The following is a 19,486-nucleotide window of genomic DNA, read 5'->3' as shown; positions in this document are numbered from 1 at the left end:
TTTGGTTCTGTAAAATAGCCTGAGCACTTTTTATGGCTGTTTTGGTCGTTCAGCCAAAAGATTTAGTTAGCATGTATAAATTCTTTTCTACCTGGGCAGTACAATAAGCTCAGGAAAGCCATTTCTAATGTTGTGCTGTTCTTGCATCTCAATGGTAAGTCAAGGCTGCTGGAAATGTCAGGCCCACCATCCTCTGCAGGACATATGCTGCCTCCTTCACAAGCTGTGTGCTGAGGCTGTCTGGCTGTCGTTTAAAGTTCTGGGGCACAGGATTAGCACTTCTCATTTGCATGGTTAGCAGCCTTTGGGGGAGGAAATATAATTAGTAGCACTTATTAATCCGTTATACATGTGGATTTGTGAACCCATGCATACTCTAAGTGGTCACAAGCAAAACATATGCTCACAAATGAAGGCGAAATTACTATGGGCTTTGTGTAGTTGCTGGCAAGCGGAGCACAGAGAGGAAGCGAACCCTTTGATTAAATTCCGGTTGCCCTTTGCCTCTAATTTTCTTCTCATCCTATTGTGATCTGTTGAATCTTCACCTGATCCAGAAGCAGAGTGATGAGGGAGTTGGCAGTTAATAGCTGTATCACGCTAATGAAATCAGACACAACGAGCTTGCTCTCTGAAAATGGTTTCCAGAGCAATGTCTTTTTGGAAGTCATTTGTAGATTCATGCTGCTTTTTGTAGTTAGAAGAACAAGTAATATTCGGATGCATTTTAATTAGTTTCAGGCAGCAGTGGAGAGATTTGTTTATTCCTGTGCAGGCTACTGTGTGGCAACCTTTGTTCTCGGAATAGGCGACCGACACAATGACAACATTATGATCACAGAGACAGGTGAGTTAACCTTACTGCAGAATAATCTTTTTTATTGTGGCAAAATATACATAACATAAAATTCATTTTTAAGTGTGTAGGGTCCAGTGGCACGAAGTACACATAGTACCCCTCTCACCACCAGCCGCAATTGTTTTATCTGCCCCAGCTGAAACTCTGTTCCCATTAAACACGGATTCCCAGTTCCCCCTCCTTCCAGACCAGAGTTATTTTGAAATGGAGTTTAAGGCTGAGCATATATTTAGAAGTCATTATTATGTAGGGACCATCGCCCTAGAGAGACCACATGCCTTGAGGCCTGAGATGTGAGTGGGAGAAAGAGGCAGACAATGAGAATGAAGAAGGCCAAGTTAGAGACAGCTGGGAAACTAGGAGAGGGTCAGTCCCAGAAGTGGTGAAGGCTGGAGTGACCACCAGTTGCAGAGAAGCAGCAGAAAGAACTCAGGTATCCTTGAATCGGAACCTTCATGGCTCCTTCACCCACCTGGCTTCAGTGGTTCACTGTTGTGACAGGTTAGTAGTAGCCATCACATCATGAGATTTTTCTCGATGAATCTGGACCGTGTTAAGAGTAGAGTCTGGAAAAAGCACCAGAGTGGGGCAGATTGCTCCCTCCCTGTGAGAATCAAAAGGGAGATATGTGTATGGACCACAGAAATGATATAAGGCTAAAAAATGAGACGGGATGACAGTGATCCTGGTGGGGATAGTGGCCGTGGTAGAAACCGACCCCAAGGGAGGTTCAAAATGATTTATTTCCATTGTGCTGCTCAGAGGAAAAAGGTGAACGCCCCTCCCCCGCCAAGCAGAGTGAAACATCAGTCTGTCCTGAGTTACTTAAAGAGCATAAGAGAACCTTGGCATAATGATGATATTTTGGCCAAACAGTTCTGATTTATGTTTCAAAAAATAATTTTGAGATATATTTTTATGGCATTGGCTGTCATCTAAAGAACACCAGGCAGATATCAAAAACATACTTGGTTCAAAGAATGCTATGTGACCACTACTCTTGTACACCTGCTAAGACCAAAAAAAACTAACAAAAACATTGTAAAAAATGTTTTCACCCAAGATAGCTCATTTTTAGGCAACTTAAAAAATATTTCAAGAAACAAAGTTATCACAAATTCTTATGCCAGTGTGATGATATCAGGCATCTTCTTTTCTTAAGGAAACTTATTCCATATTGACTTTGGGCACATTCTTGGGAATTACAAAAGTTTCCTGGGCTTTAATAAAGAAAGAGTACCATTTGTGCTAACCCCAGACTTCCTGTTTGTGATGGGAACTTCTGGAAAGAAGACAAGCCCACACTTCCAGAAATTTCAGGTAAGCGCCCTCCCACTCCATCACCGGCTAAGAACACCATCCCAGCAGGTGATACTGCAGTGCACAGCAGCCCTCTCCCCTCAGTCTGCTTGGAGGCCTGTCTGGTTCTGTCCCACCCTTCTGGCCTGGCCAACCCCATGTCCTCCCTGTCACCTCCATTCCCTTCCTAAGTGCAAAATGATGCTTCCCAGTAAGCCTCCCACCTAATACCTAAAAGCAAAGAAAAGTATTTCATAAGCAGACTGCCAAATGGGAGCACCAGGATGGCACTGCCACTGAAGAGAGGTCTTTAAGGAAGGGCACCTGGTATGCAATTTACCCACTGCATGTTTATCCATTTGAGTCCTGAACTGGAACACTCAAATTTTGCACCTGTTTTTCAGGACTCTTAAACGACTGTGAGCTTCTCTTGAGTTTTGCTGCAAGTGTGCATTTATCCCATGAACACAGGGAATTCATGTTTCGTCACCTACACTTGTCCTGTGTTTGTGAAGCACAGTCCCCACCCTCCTTTGAAATTGTCAGCTTGACCACAGATTCCACCAAGACCTCTGGTTTCCCCGCCCTCTTGTAAACACTCTCTGACCCAAGTCTGCCCAGCTCCCTGGGAGTGTACAGACTCTACTTTCTTTCTTGTTTTTTTCTGGCCTGTATCAAGTTTTGCCTATCAAATATTTTAAATATGCAGTGAGAAAATTTTATACCTACAAATATAATTTAAACCATTAATAGACACAGTCCAAAAGAGTTGAAACTACTACTATCATACATCTATTTTATAGCCATACAAACACAAAATGAATCAAGGCAGAGAGTAATTACTTTATATGTACAGCTGCCCTTTAAATAGCTACCTCCCTAAGTGCACCCTGCCCATGGGCCCTGCACTTCACATCTCAGGGACGGGTCTTTTTCCTAAGTCTCTTTTGAAGTTCAGCGTTACCCTCAGATGACATGAGCCAGGAAGTTCAGTAGAACAGGAACTAGGGTGCATTGCTTTGAAACCTGTCTGCTTTGTTTGTTCTCTTGGCTGATTTTCAAGTTGGCAATTATAAGACTGATGCTCCCACAGTTCCAGTGGTGCCATCAGAGAAACAGATCTCTGTGTCCAGATGATCTTGAGACTTTTAGTGAGTTTTCTGCCTAATCTCGATTGGGTTTCTGACTGTTTCCAGGGACTTGACACATTTTAGTCTTGTTTTTCTTTAAAGTTAAAAATTGCATATTTCAATGACTTCCTAGAAGAGAAAAATGATTCCCCCTCCAAAAAAACCTAGAAGAATTTCACATTTAAAGGGGGGAAATAGTTCTCCTTTCCTGGAAGTGGGGAAGTGGGGTTCATCTGACCAGCTTTGGACAAACACAGCCACTGTGAACTATAACAAAGAATCAAACAAGCACCCTGGCCTCACTGACAGGCTCTCCTTCCTGGTTGAATATTCTCTTCCTTTCTATCAGTGATTTTCCTGGAACAACTGCCCATCCGTCTTGTTGCTGATGACACTCCCGCAGTGCCCATGACACCCCGTCAAATCCCCATAGTACTTTCCCTTTAGTTTTCTTTGTTGTTGTTGTTTTTAAGTTTCAAAATATTCTTTCATGAAAAGATTTGCCATGTGGGGAGCAGCCAAGGGGAGGTCACCTCCACCCACAGGCAACTTCCACCCAAAGCAGCAAATCTTGGCAGTGAGCTTTTGCGCCATCTGTCCTGTCCATCCAGGAGCATCTCTCCATCCTTTGTGACCAAATCTTGTTTCTCAGGCCATTAAAACCTCTTTCACTAATGTGACATCTAGGCAGTATGCACCGCTAAAAACACGCTTTTGTAAACCTGTTGTATTTGTGTTCATCTGTGTTCCAGGTGAAGCCCTGGCCCGTATTCCTAGCACCTGTGAATCTGTGCACGCAGGTCCTTAAAACCCAGATACAGCAGAGCAAGGTAGTAGAAAGGAGGAGCGTTGTAACAGACAAACCTGAGTTTGAATTCTGGCCTTGCCACTTAATAACTATGTACATCACGAAAATTACTCTTACCTTTAGAACTTCAGATTCTTCATCTGTAAAGTGGGAAGAGTGAGACTTACCTCCTGTGGGTTTTCTAGGGAGCATTTAGATGAAGAAGGCTCAGCCCAGTTCCAGACCACCAAGGCAGCTACTCAAAAATGGCAGCCACCAGTCTTCAGACTCTGAAAACCTTTAAGTTACAAACCATTTTTGAAATGAGATCTTAGGCAATGTCTAGCAAAACATGACAAAGCATCTTGCTCTGGGTGTCGTCCCAAGTCTGCCTGTGCTGCCTTTCCTCCCTGCCTTCTCTCCACTCTCCTTCTCCCCATTTTCCTCCACCCTTCTCACCCGGAACAGGCAGAAGCCTACACACCACAGTATAAATTATGTATGTGCAGCATTTCCAAAGTCTCCTTCTTGACAAAAATGGACAGAAAGCTTCTTCATCATTTGACTCTGATCCTGTGACAGTTTTTTTTTTTTTTTTTGAATACTACTAAGGCTTCCAGAAAGATTTTCTATTTCCTTTTTGAAGTTCTTCAAGATCAGGGACCACATCTCTATAAACTCTCTAAATAGTGTCTCAGAATCTTGTATAATAAAGCTGCCATTTTTAGGCAAACTGAGAAATGCTGTATACATTTGCATTTGGGATTAAAGGCATCCTCATTTCCAGTGAATCGCTAATTTTGAATTGATAAGATTAATTAATACTGCCGCAGGTTTGTATAAGCTGTTAGGGAGGGCAGAGAAAAGTTGACCCGCTTTTTGTGAAGAGTGAGGTAAGCCTTCTCCACAAACAAATAGAAACATACCTAGCTAGTGGCCTGAGAAAGGAAGGAAGAGGGAGTGAAAAAACCAACTCTCCTTAATCTCACCTCTCTCCTTCCCACAGTAGCTGGTCTAGCCTAGGGCTGTATTCATAAATTACTTCTAGACTGGAGGGAGAGGGCAAGAGTCGGCCATAATTACACAGAGAGGACGTAAAACCAAGGCTCACCATTGGAACCCATGAGTATTTCTGGGTCTCTACACAGCCAGTGCTAAACAGATATATTTCAGTGATGACAATTTGTTAAATAAATTCTCCTTCAATATTGAATGTTCCTAATACAATGAAATGATAAATGTTTGAGAGATGGATGTGCTAATTGCCCTAATCTGATCACTCTACATTATACGTATCAAAACATCACTACGTGCCCCATAAATAGGGACAGCTATTCCATGTCAATTAAAAAAATAGCAATAAAACAAATAACTCTCCTTAGAAAAATCTCTCCCTAAAAAAAAAAAACCAGCCTTGTTACTGGCTGATAATTTATTTTAGGCCACTTTATTTTAAATTTCAGAAAAGAGTCATAGAACATATATAACAAACAAATATATTTATATCATTGGCAAGTGAAATCTGGAATTTTTTTTTTTGTATGTGAATGTGTCGTTTCTGTCATTTTAAAAGTAGTAAATGCTGTTTATTAAAAGCAAGCCCAGCAAAATATTAAAACATGTCACATGATATTAAAAAGCCATTATCTTGCTTTCCGGAGATAACATTGTCAACATTTTCATATTTTCCCTTCATTCAACTCAGTATTAGGTCTCTTAGAAGACGGTGAATTCATCGGAATCTGCTTAAAAACCGAAGTTGAGAATTTGATGCAAGTAAGGCTGATTAATGTCCATGTGCTGGTGGTTTGTCACTTCAGATAAAATCAAAATGTCTAAGCCTGGCCTGCAAAGCCCTGTGCAAGAGGCCCCGCCTGCTCCGTCTCAGCCCACGGGCTGCCTGCGCCCACTGTGGCCTCCTCCACATCTTCCCATCCCAGCTGCCCACCGCTCAGCCCTTCTTCCCAGCACGCCCTTCACTGCCCTTCGGGTCTCAGCTTAAATGTCATTCCCCACGCAGTCTTCTAAACTAGATCCCCTCCTGTCATTCTTTGCCCCGGCCCCCTGCCTGTCTCCCTCATTGCATCTGTCACAACATCCAATTATTTGCACCGGTTTGCTATTTGTCTCTCCCTTTCCACCTGCAACTCCGTGCAGCCAAGCCATGAAGGGTGGAGGGGGACCTCCCGCTCAGGGAAGGGGCTGGATCAGCCTGAGGCACCTCTAGGCTGTCTTTCTTCCTTGTCAGAGGTAGAATTCTGTGAGTTTATGATCTGGGAACTTAGTCATAGATCAACAAGCCCCATCACATGGTCATGGAGGCTAATCAGCCCTCCCGAGGCAGGTTAAACATCCATCTACCGAGTGAGGATCCAAACCCAATCATGAAATCTAATGTTTTAGTAAATAATACAAATATGTGGGTCATATCGTGCCTATCCACGTGATTGTGGAGATTTTCTTCCTAGCATAAATATACATAGTTTTTCCCGATCAGAGCAGTAACTTATACAGGAGACTAGGACACAGGGTATATATCCATAGTTACACGTTCGGCACAGGACAGTTTTTAAAGAGTATGAACAGCTTGTTCTTTTATAAATAAACATTTTGAAGATGTTCTTGACATACAGTAGGCACTAAGCAAGTACCTGTCAGATAAATCTGAGGTCATCCAGGAGCCAGATAACACACTCACAAACACATCTATGCAAAGCAGGTCGTAAGAGGCGTTGCCTTGAGGCACTTGCCCCGATGTCATTCTTAAGAAGTGCTCTAGAGAAGGAAAGTCTGGAGCTCCTTCACTGTGTCAAGTGGGAGATGACATGTCTAGGATAACTGTGCATTATCCAGCCCTATTTCCAGTCCCACAGCCTCATCCCCATGCCAGAGTATCCCCAGGCCTCCAGCTGTAGGTTCAGCCCTTTCCCCAGCCTCTATACACAGGCCTGACTGAAAAGGTTTTTAAGAACCTTTTATTCAACTGAAGTGTACCTCTTGAGTGCCTGACTGCTCAGCCCCAGTTGCCCCAGCAGAAGCCCACCTTGTCAACCTGCCTCAGGGACTGGGGCCCTGCCCCTGCCTTGCTGGAGACTCAGGTATTCACTGGAAGCCCAGCCACAGGGCCACAGAAACTAGCCATCCACCGCTCTTCTGCGTTATTCCCCATTACTGTTTCCTAGCTCCCCTTCCTTTGTGTGATCGCCCTCACGTTCCTCATACCTGTCACCTAACGGCTTGGACTTCCTCAGTCTCCCACTCCATCCCGCTGTCGTCCTCAGGCCCTGCTCACCACATTCACTAATTCAACACTCACTCACTAAATACCTACTACATTTCAGGCACAGTGCCAGGCACAGAGAAGGGTCAAATACTGCCCTTGCCATGGCAAGATATCTTTTCAGTTTAATCCCTTTCAAAACAACTGTTCCCTAATTCATTCTGCTTTTGAAGGATGGGACTGAACTGGGACCAAACCTGGCTTCTGTACACTAAGCATCCGTACATCAGACATGCTAACGGTGGTGAGCCGGACACTGTGGTGGTCACAGGCGATTCAGAGGATGAGAGCAGAGGCCCAGGCCCACCGTGCAGCAAGAGAGAGATTCACGCGTACTTTGCTCTAGGAAGACTTTGTGCTAAGAGTGTCAACAGCGTTTTGCAGAGGGAGTAGCTAATCCTGCCCTGGAGAAGAGCAAAGGGCTATTCAGAGAAGGAAGTGTTTTTATTAGGTCTTAAGGGCTGATTCATTCAATTTCATCTTTCCAGGCAGATGTAGGAAAGGGAAGGAACATCCAGGCAGAAAGAACAGCATGAGCAAGTGCATGTAGTTAGAAAAGTACATACAGTGAGAATTTCGGAACATGAAGTTCAGTTGCCCAGTATGGGTGGAACATGGGTGTCTGTGGGTGTGTGTAGTAGAATTTGAGTCAAGGAAGGAAATTTGGGTCCCACTTGAAGCAAAGCATGGGCTGGACTGGGGGAGTAGAGAGTAGGCAAAGCAAAGCTGTCATTAAGAGCTCATTTAATAAAGCACAAATTATTGTAATTGAGGCCTATTATAGGTCAAGTGGGAGATGACAAATTCATCTGTCACAGTACTCCCCTTTGGGATTTGTACCCTGGCCCACTAACTAGGTCAGGCTCAGCCTCCTCCAGTCCAATGTGAAGACTTCCAGTACTGCCTTCGCTCTCCTTGTTACGCATCAGAAGACTCCCTCAGAGAAGGATCCAGCATCAGCCAGTTGTAAGGAGGTAGAATGTGTTGGTGGGGTATTCCCTCAGATGCAGACTTGTGTGGGCTTGTCAAATTATTGGGATTTGATGGGCAGCACCTGTGGCTCAAGGAGTAGGGTGCCAGCCCCATATACCACAGGTGGCAGGTTCAAACCTGGCCCTGGCCAAAAACTGCAAAAGAAAAAAAATTATTGGGATTTGGTTAAGGGTGTATGAAAAGATATGAATCCAAGACTAGTGAGATGGCCTTAGACTGGATTTGTGTGTTAAACCTCAAGCACGCAGTGCCCCTATTGCTTTTCAAGAATAACCTTTCAATGGGCATAATTCTCTCACTATTTACTTTCTTGTAGACTGGAGAATTATTTTGCCTACCATAAGAATATTGACAAGGACTTTATTCACTATGTTACAAAATGTACTCTCTTTAAAGATCCTCTTGTGAAATTTCTATTGGTCATAATTTGTAGAAAAGCTGGGCTTCTCCTAAACAAATAGAATTTTAAAAATCTTCTGAACATTGGGTGCAGTAATGGGTTATAGTTTCCTGTAGGCTCAAGAGATATTTAAAGACCACCCATAGCAAGAATAGTTGTGCAGTGCTTAAAGATGGGGATATGTTCCAAGAAATGTGTCATTAGGCAATTTCATCACTGTGTGAACATGACCAGTGCACTTACCCAAATCTAGATGCTCTACCCTGCTGTACACCTAGACGAGATGGCATGGCCTGTTGCTCTTAGACTATAAACCTGTACATCATGTTACTATACTGAATACTGTAGGTGATGGGAATACAGTGCAAGGTATTTGCGTATCTAAACATGAGGCAGAATGAGGACCAAAGAGCCCATTCTTGGCAAGGAAAAACACCCCCAGAAAAAGGGGAAAATAAAGTAAGCTAAGCAAGGCAGAACAAAGGAAAATCAGCTAGTTTACCTTTTAACCAGCTGCTCCTAAATTTCTTATCTGAGCAAGTTTTCTGCTTTTCCTGAAATCTGGCCTATAGGGGATACAGCTTACCAACAACCCTTACTGGGTCTATAGGCACTCTGAAGGGATAATGGTGACAGAGGATGCTGTTTGCAAGGCCTAGCAAGAAACATTAACTAGGCCATCTCCTGCCCAGTTAACAGTCAAAGCAAATACCCATTGTGGAGATTTGTATTTGGCTGGGGCAGAGATCAAGTGTACCTTTTCTATGGATAGGAAAAGGTTAGCTCGAGCCCTAAACTATGGGTAGGAGGGCTTATGTCCCTTATCACAGAGGAAGACCCTCTGTGGTGGTGATGAGAGGAGAATTCCTCTCTCCCACTGATTCTTCAGAGGAGATTGATGCCAGAGGTGTGGTCTTTTACTCCACAATGGATTAGTAGGTATTAACACCCCCCTAGGAATCTGTGTGTGTGACCACAGACAGGGGGCTGCCCCCACACAAGGTATGGGTTCTGGATTTCTCAAGACGCTCAGACCCTTAAAGTTTATAGAAACAATAGGAACTGATATGCTCACTCAGAGAAACTGCTGATGTCTTGTTCCCTTCCTCAGCTTACCCTCTAGGCCAGGGGTCCTGAAACTTTTTAAACAGGGGGCCAGTTCACTGACCCTCAGACTGTTGGAGGGCCAGACTGCAGGCCTCGGAATGAGTCAGCTGCTAAGCAGGACAGGCAATGGCAGCAAAAACACCCGGCAGGCCGGATAACTGTCCTAGGCAGGCCACAGTTTGAGGATGCCTGCTCTAGGCTAATGAGCAAATAGCCTTCAATAAAAACTGAGTGTAACACTCAGGCCACCATCAGAACCCCACAAATGGGCAGTGGTCCCCTGTGCTCCCACCTTTGAAAATTCTATTCTATTGTCTCTTTTTTTTTTGACCAGGGCTGGGTTTGAACCCACCACCTCTGGCATATGGGGCCAGCACCCTCCTCCTTGAGCCACAGGTGCCACCCTCTATTGTTTCTTTATCTCTCTCTAGTCATTGCTACCTTTATATTTCTTTAGTCAGTTGCTGCCAGATCCTCAGGTCTTAACGGACTCTGACCCCAGGGCGGGACTCTGGCATAAACATACCTAACCATAGAAAAGGTACACTAAAAATACAGTATTATATTCTTATGGGACCACCATGGTATATTTGGTCCATGCCATCATTATTCAGCACATGACTATATGTAGGATTGTGATGTATAGTTTCAAATTACATCTCCTTTGTTATTTTCTTGACTCTTATGTATCCAAATAGTTCTCCTTAAGTCCTTTCTGAACAAAGCTAGAAGATTAACACACACACATACATACCCTACATACAGGTATTCAGAATATTAACTAGAGTAGCCTTTAGGTTTTCAATAAGCCCCTCACTAAATAATTGAGAAGAGGGCATTACACCCTTCCCCTGGTAAACAGAACTAGTCTGAGAACCACATCCCACTCCTTAAAGATAAGAATCCCAATTATAAAAACACTATGGCCAAGAGCCAGACACACCCTCCTTCAGAGTTATCAGAAAGTGCTTCTCCCTGCATTAAGAGGTATCCTAATTAGTGGTTTTCTCTGTTTGCCAAATAACTTCTAAAGACATAGACTACCCAGTGCATTGAGTTTTTAAAAGATCAAAATAATATTCTTTACCTTGGACTGAAATATTTTTTATCCACTATCTCCTTCCACTAGCAGATAAAGGCAACATCACTGTTGAGGAAAAGTCAGGGGAGTTTTTAGATGAGACTACGGATTTTGATTTTAGGAAAAAGTATTCTATATAAACTTAAGCAGTTTAAAGCAGCCATAGCTCATCAGTGGTTAAGAAATTAGGAGAATGTGTATAGAAGTCGTTTGTTTTCAGGTTAGTGAACTCATAGTTGGGCCAGTTAGCAAACCAAGTCAAAGTTTGGGGCCTGAAATGATAATGACTTTCTTTGTTCTCAAGACTTATGGAGGGGTGGTAGCTTTGTAAAAACAATTCTTTTTTTTAGTACTAGATGCTGTAATTAAGGCGTCTGAATCAACAGTGAAACTAAGAGCAGATGTAGTATGTAGGTTCAATCTATTTATTAGCTACTAATGGAGAAGGTTCTAGCTAATGACATTAATAATAATGTGATGTTCCCCACATTCACATTCATTAACAAGTACATTAAACCCATTCCCCCAAATCAGATTCTTCTCTTGCCCTTCTTCTCTGCTCAATAATCCAAGCGACCAGTTGAGAAGGAGAGAAGGAGGGTGTGTGAGGTCAGTGACACGCTGCCCTGGCAGAAGGGAAAATTCAGTTGTGACAGCCAGTAACTTCTGTGATCTGTGTTTTCCCTGAGCTCCCTGAGCCTCATCTTCATGGTCCCTCAAAACACAGGCCTCTGGGCAGCAGCATTATCAGGGCACTCACCCAGACCCCCTGGCTGAGAGCAGAGGGCAGAAATGAAACTTCTGAGACTTACGTGGCGGAACAGACGCTCAGCTGTGGCCCCCAAGGCAGGAGAACCACCTGCCGGGGTGGCCGGTGTGCCCTATGCTTCTACCCTGCCTGCCACTGAACAGCCCTGTCCCTCTTGACACTGGTCAGAGTGAGGCTCATCTGTAATACTCCACCCTGCCTCACCCCCTCACCTAGGACTTTGCTGCCTAAGAAGATGTTGCGGCCCGGTGGTCTACGTAGAAAGTGACCTCCTTAGCATCGAGCAGTGCGTGCGTTCCATGCAGCTCCTCCTGTATTTATCAGTGATAACAGCCATTCCTCTTACATACCACTTAAATTTACCACAACCACATGAATGGGTATTATTTTCATTCTCTTTCTACAGATAAGGAAACAGGTCCAGAAAGGTTAAGTGATTTCTTTTTTTTTTTTTTTTTTTTGAGACAGAGCCTCAAGCTGTCCTCCTGGGTAGAGTGCTGTGGCATCACAGCTCACAGCAACCTCCAACTCCCAGGCTCAAGCGAGTCTCCTGCCTCAGCCTCCCAAGTAGCTGGGATCACAGGCGCCCGCCACAACGCCTGGCTATTTTTTGGTTGCAGCCATCATTGTTGTTTGGCAGGCCTGGGCTGGATTCAAACCCGCCACTGTAGGTGTACGTGGCTGGCGCCTTAGCCACTTGAGCCACAGGCGCCGAGCCAGGTTAAGTGATTTCTTAATGCTATACAGCTTGTCAGTAATGAAGCCAAGATTTGAATCCACACAGCTAGATGTGAATCTGTGCTGTTGACCACTGCTCCACCCTGCCTTTCAGCAAAATAATCACATCTGCACCAAGTCTCTAGGTCTGTGCAGCCAGCCAGAATGTGGACATTGTGTCTGACAAGCACAGGGCATGCGGTTATATTTGGGAAAGAAATTTCTTTTTGTAGAAGAAACCCTTGTGTGTGAAAATAATAACCGTAATAAATTATAGCCATCAGAAATCATATAGGTGGGTCAGATGTCCTTCAAGAAAAGCAAGACAGTTTCTTTCCTTTAACATCTATCTTTGGGCACCGCAGGGATCCATGAATCCGCACCTCCACGCTTAAGTATTTACTGAGCACCAGCAGATTGGTGTTATAATAACTTGGCCTCGGGTTAATTTCCCTCCTCAAAAATTTCCCATTAAAGAGAGTTTGACCGCACGGTGGGCTCCCACAGCAGGGCGTTTGCCTGGAGCCCCAAGCATATAGAAAGATAGAAAATAATTAAAAACCAGAATGTACTCTAATTCAAAAGCAAAAGCCATCCCTATCTATGCCCTTGTGAAAATTATGCAAGTTGGCAAATTAATAAGACTCTTGCCTGGGGTGATGTCTGCACTTAGGCTGTGTAATTACCAAGAAATGAGAGAGACTTCAGTGAGTCCTATGGATGAGCAAAAAAAAAATGATTTCCAGACATAAGTGGAGTCATTAAGAATGCAAGAGCACTAATGCACTGCAGCCACTTCCAGGGCACAGGGGACAGCTGGGCGCAGGCAGCAGCAGCCCAAACCGACTTTGGGTCTGTGGGAATCTCCTGCTTGGTGGGAGCAGAGAGGAGATGCAGGGTGGATGGCAGGAAGAGAGAATACTGACATTTGTTGGGCCCTTGCTCTGTGCCTGCCTCCATGCCAGGCATTTTCGTGTATTGTCTTATTTCCAAGATGCCAGAATAGTCCGTGGGTCCTGTAACTTGGACGGGCAATGCACGAACACAGTCCAGCCTTGACACACAGAGAGACGTGGGCCTGACCTTGCTTATCACTGCAGTTACCCTGCCACATGCAAAGGGTACAGACAAGAGCCCCTAAAAGCAAAGGAAAAGTCACTGGTAACATTTTGACTGCAAACTTACATTCTTTTTTCTATATAAATGTTTTGTGTTGATATACCAAAATGGAATGTGTTTTTCTAAACCTGCTTCCTAACATAAACACTTTTACATTCTTATTATTCTTCTACAGTATTGTTCTAGAAGTTGCAGAACATGTAACTGTGGGTATTTTTTTTATTAATGTAAGGGTAGTACAATTAGGTTATGTTTGTGTTGGTTAGGTCATGTCCCAGTTGTAGTTGCGTCCTTTCGCAGGAGGTGTGCCATCTACCTGTACACTGTGCCTGCTAGGTGGGGGCTCACCGGACCTCTCTCCCCTTTCCCCACCGCCCTTCTTGAATTTAACTGTGTTTTTCTCTCATGTGGGCCTATAGTTGTTCATCCACTGTTTTCAAATTAGTATTGAGTACATTGGATACTTGCTTTTCTATTCTTAAGATACTTTACTAAGGAGAATGTTCTCCAACTCCATCCAGGTAAATAGAAAAGTTGTAAATTCTATATCTTTTTTATAGCTGAATAGTATTCCATATACATATACCACAGCTTATTAACCTTTTTTTATCAAGCCTTTATTATAAAGCATTTAGGTTGCTTTCAGTTTTCTACAATTCTAACCAATGTCATAATGAACATCCTTATAGACAAATCATTGAAAGTTTTTCCAGTTTTTTTGAAAGGTAAATCTTTAGCATGGAAATTGTTAGGCAAAAGGATATAGATATTTTTAGTCAAGTTTATTGAGGCGTATTTCATACACAGCAAAATTCACCCTTTTTAGGTGGACATTTCTATGAATTTTGACAAATGCATCAGTCCTGTAACCCTGTAACCATCACCACAATTAAGTTAGATAACATTTATAAACACTTTAAAGCTTCTGATGAGTGTTATCAAATTGTCTGCTAGAAACATTATACCTGTTCCCATCTGCCATCAGCTTATAAAAGGTGAACATTGGGTAGCAGATTCCTTAAAAGACTAAAAAAAATCCAGTTTGTAGGTAAATGTTTCCATCTCATTTTAAGTTACATTTATTTGAATACTAATGAGGTTGCATTTTTTTTCATGGGTTTATTATCTGTTTTTATGTCTCATAGTGTGAATTTTTGTTTATGTCCTTGGCCTGGATTTCTAGCCAACTATCCATGTCTTTCTTGTTGATTCATCAGAACAATTGGGGGGCTGGGTGTGGAGGAGTGATCTGTCGCAAGTATCTTTCCTTTTGTCACTGGCCCCTTTTAATATGATTTATAGATTTGTTTCCCCCAAAGTTTCAAGTTTCTGTAACCTCTCCATCTTTTCCTTATAGAGTCCACCTTGGAAGCCATCTGCACAGTCCTTCCACATCCCATGATTATTTAAATAGTTGCCCTTTTTATATTTAAATCTTTAATTCACGCGGAATGTATTTTAATATATCTCGTGGAGTAAAAATTTAAATTTTTCTCCCAAATGATGAGCCTAGCCCCATTTATCAAATAATAAATCTTTTTCACAGCAATTTGAGAAGCCACCTTGATTATATATCATATTCATTATGTATTTAAATGTGTCTCTGAACTTTCTATCCCATTTCACAAATTTGTCTTTTGGGGAAAAGAATAGTTTTGTTCACACGATTTTAATATTGTAGTGTTATAAAATGTTTTCGGGTCTGGTTTTCATCCTATACTTTTTCAAAATGTGCTCTTAGGCACTAACTATTCCAGATGAACTGAAAACCGTGTCTGAGTTTACGCGTCCAGTAAGATTGTTATTGAAATTTCATTATGTTGTTAGATTTCTCTGAGAATGGTTTACATCATCCTAGTAAGGAAGTCTTATCACTGAGGAACATGCTATGTTGTTTTATGTATTCAAGTTTTCTTTTATACAACGCGGGAAAGTTTTACAGTTTTTAAAAAAATGTTCTGCATGTTTTGTGCAAACGCAGGTGTCAGGCTATTGTTGTTACCATTAGTCACCGTATCCATTTCTTCATTATACTTTCCGACCTGCAGCTTATATTTACACCATTCTATTTATTTCTTTTTATAAGAAGTTTAAAAACTAGTTACAATAATATTCGAATTTTTCTTCCCTTCAGTGTTCTAAGAAGACAACTGGATCTTTTTTTTTTTTTTTGAGACAGAGTCTTACTCTGTACCCTGGGGAGAGTGGTGTGGTGTCATAGCTCACAGCAACTCCAAACTCTTGGGCTCAAGTGATCCTCTCACCTCAGCCTCCCAAGTAGCTGGGACCACAGGCACCTGCCAAAACACTTGGCTAGTTTTTTCAAATTTTTTACTAGAGAAGGGGTCTCACTTTTCTCAGGCTGGTCTGCAACTCCTGAACTCAGGCAATCCACCGGCCTCGGCCTCCCAGAGTGGTAGGGTATAGGCATGAGCCGCTGTGTCCAGCCAGATCACTTGTTAATACTAATCATTTTACCTTCATTTTTCTGATTTTACACTTCTTTTTTTTGTACTATTTTATTATTTAAACTATTTTGATCATTGCAGGTAATTCTGAAGTTACATGTTACTTTTAAAAAATAAAAAATAGATATTAATACAATACCTTTGGATGAGCTAATCTTGTAATTTGAAAATAAACACTATTTGGTTATGGTGGGGGGTTTTAAACATTTTGTTCACTATTTTATTAAAATATTTATATTAACTTGGATTTCGTTGATATACGTACTATCTTTGTTAAGTTATGATGTGAAGGATCAGTTATTCTCACACTGTAAAATTTGGATCCCCACATCTTTGGGTTACTTTAAATGGCATAATCATAAATGTTGCTTAAAAAGTGGACATCATCCACCCGTACCACTTGCTGCAAAGCTTTTCGGGAAGACATCAAACACAGCATTTTTAAAGTCCTCTCTTAGTGCTCAGAATTCGAAGTAAAATTGCAGAGTTCATTCAACAATTTGGAGGATCAAACAGTGAAAAGCTAACATCTGTTTTCTTAGAACAGAACAAAGTGGAAAATTATGATGAAAACTAAATCCCAAACACCATACATCTGTCATTTCTTTGGATTTCATTAACTCTTGGCAAGCATTATTTACACTCATAAAAAGTTTATTGATTCCCATGTGGTATTCAAAAACTAACTCAAGGCTCGGCGCCTGTAGCACAGTGGTTATAGCACAGCCACATACACCGAGGGTGGTGGGTTCGAACCCAACCCGGGCCAGCTGAACAACAATGACAAACGCAACCAAAAAATAGCTGGACATTGTGGTGGCACAAGTCCCAGCTACTTGGGAGGCTGAGGCAAGAGAATCGTGTAAGCCCTAGAGTTTGAGGTTGCTGTGACACCATGGCACTCTCCCGAGGCCAACATAATGAGACTCGGTCTCAAAAAGAAAAAAAAAACCTAACTCAATCCTCTTCAGAGATGATAGAAATTTTCACCCTCAATCTCTCGGGAAAGAAAAAATTATTCAGGTAGAGTGAGAAATAAGATGAAACTCATCTGTATCCATTAGTTCTCCTTGAGCTCCCCCCCCCCGCCCCCAGGTACTATGCAACTACATCAACATGTTAAAAGATAAAAACCAGTTTAGGTTCTCATCAAGGTTTTCATCTGACCCAGGGACCGACCTGGTTTGTGATGGGTTCTTCTCATGGGGAGGTGATGCTGGGGAAATTCAAGTACAGCGCGTGGTCTCCGCCTGCTTAGTTACTCCTGTATCACAGTAACGGCACTTTTTTTCTCCTTTCCCCAGGATGTCTGTGTTAAGGCTTATCTAGCCCTCCGTCATCACACAAACCTGCTGATCAACCTGTTCTCCATGATGCTGATGACAGGAATGCCCCAATTAACAAGCAAAGAGGACATCGAGTATATCCGGGATGCCCTCACCGTGGGGAAAAGTGAGGAGGATGCTAAGAAGTACTTTCTGGACCAGATTGAAGTTTGCCGAGACAAAGGGTGGACCGTGCAGTTTAATTGGTTCCTGCATCTTGTTCTCGGCATCAAACAAGGAGAGAAACATTCAGCCTAATGCTGTGGACTACAGTCAAAACCACGTTAGTGTTTTAAAGCTTTAAATTAACATGTCGGTCATCGAACTTGGATTTAAAATGCAACGGGACATGGTGAAAGCTGGCCCTGCAGAAATGTAGCTTTTTTCCTAGCTAAACTCTTCCCTGAAGAAAAATGTTGGCATTGCTGATTAGTTGGTTAGGTCGCATTCAGTGCTCGGCTTCTTTGCAAGTTTATTTCATTTGTCTCAGGGGTGTCGGAGAATATTCTTATGTTTAAACAGACCAAGACTTCCTTATTGCGCCTGATATTTTCACCACCTTGTTCTTGAGTGCTTCTGGAAGTTCTTTAGAATAAGTGATGACATCTGTTTTCACCTTGGTTTACTGTTAATTCTGGTTATCCTGATATTCTTCAAGCCTGTCACAGGAGAAGATGTAATCATTGTAACCTTTATCTCATTTCGCGAATGATGCTTTCAAACCTCCCTCGGTGTCTGCAGATGTTAGTGATGTGCTAAAAGCAAGGAAGCAAGTTCGTCTTTATAGTTTTTGGAATTAGTTTCTTTCACTGTGTACGATGGAGACACACAGACACAAAAGGATAAATCTGAACCTCTGTGCCTTGGCCCTCCTCTCCTAGTCTGGTTCCAGGGTGATGAATATAAAAAGCAGAGACGAGACCTTTTGTCTCAACTCTGCCCGTAAGAGTCGATGGTGGCCCTCCCAGCATGGAAGCAGGAGTGCTGTAACATAGAGCACCTGTGCTTTCCTCAACTGCCACGCTCCCACCACTCTTTCTAGACTTGTGAAATCTTCAGGGACGCTTTACCCTCGAACTCAAAAATTAGTTGAAAAATGAGTTCTACTCAGCAATGCCTAGAATTATAGGGACTTATAACTAAAGCTGTTTAGTGAAGTTTTTAAAATATATATATTCTTAAAGGAAGCAGCCTAAAAAAGATGAATTAGTTTCCAGATACCTTAATTTTAAATTTTGGTGTGAGCAGTTTTTTCTTTCTTTTTTAATGGAAGAAGATGCTTTTTGATATCTAAAAAGTCTCCCAAGTTAAGAAGAACACTACTTGCCCTATCCATTTCTGAGTTTAAATGATTTTTAAACTTCAATACATCCTTCAGATTTCCTAAAAACAATTGAAATGTCTTCCTTATAAAAAAAAAATGTTCATCTCTTAAATATCTTGCTATTTATTGGAAGTATTGTTTAACCTTAGAGAGAGATCATTAAATTATTTATAAAATATTCTGCAGTTGCTTATAGTTAATACATTACAGGGAAGTAATTATGTTAACACTGTGTATGTTTAAGTATAATCAGATATAAATATATACCTAATTTTTCAATTTTCAAAATAGTTATCTGTTTGACTTTGAGGGTACCCAAACTTTCCTTTTTTTTATTTTATGCATGCAAAAGCCCAGTGGTTTTTAAGCCTGGCTTCAAATAAGAATCACCAAGGACACTTTTTTAAAATACCCTTGCTTGAGCTCCACTCCTAGATTATCATTTAATTAGTGTGGGATGAGGCCCAGGCATCGGTATTTTTCTAATGCACAGCCAGGGTTAGACACCATAAATGGCTTTCAAAGGTCAAGGTAACTCTGCTTCCTTACCTGTTTAAACCTTTCTCCTGGCTCATCGGTATCTAGAAAGGACTCCTCTTCCTTGGTAGCTTGTCTTTTTAAATCAGTCTACTCTGGGTGCCATAGCCATGCCTGTAATCCCTCCCAAAGTGCTGGGATTGAGGTAGCGAAGATTGCCTGGGGCCAGAAGTTCCAGGCTAGCATGGGCAATATAGACAGGCCCCATCTCTACAAAACAATTTAAAAGTTAGACAGGTATAGTGGCATATACCTGTAGGCCTAGCTACCTAGGACAGCCGAGGTGGGAGA

General features: G+C 42.2%; 1 protein-coding gene across 1 annotated transcript in view; it reads left to right on the top strand.

Annotated features, from left to right (window-relative positions):
* Positions 1-18,023, top strand: part of PIK3CG (phosphatidylinositol-4,5-bisphosphate 3-kinase catalytic subunit gamma) — a 33,921-nt gene extending 15,898 nt beyond the window's left edge. Inside the window, exons 9-11 of the mRNA XM_023507727.1 lie at positions 736-847; positions 2,022-2,179; positions 17,314-18,023. Of these exons, the coding sequence (XP_023363495.1) occupies positions 736-847; positions 2,022-2,179; positions 17,314-17,592 (549 nt within the window). The 3' untranslated portion in view covers positions 17,593-18,023. The remainder of the gene's footprint in view (positions 1-735; positions 848-2,021; positions 2,180-17,313) is intronic.
* The last annotated feature ends 1,463 nt before the right edge of the window (positions 18,024-19,486 follow it).

This window comes from Otolemur garnettii, unplaced genomic scaffold, assembly GCF_000181295.1.
Source record: "Otolemur garnettii isolate 467f Iridium unplaced genomic scaffold, OtoGar3 scaffold00005, whole genome shotgun sequence".
NCBI classification, from domain to species: domain Eukaryota; kingdom Metazoa; phylum Chordata; class Mammalia; order Primates; family Galagidae; genus Otolemur; species Otolemur garnettii.
The sequence above is the reverse complement of the archived record's forward strand: the minus strand, read 5'-3'. Positions and strand labels throughout refer to the sequence as shown.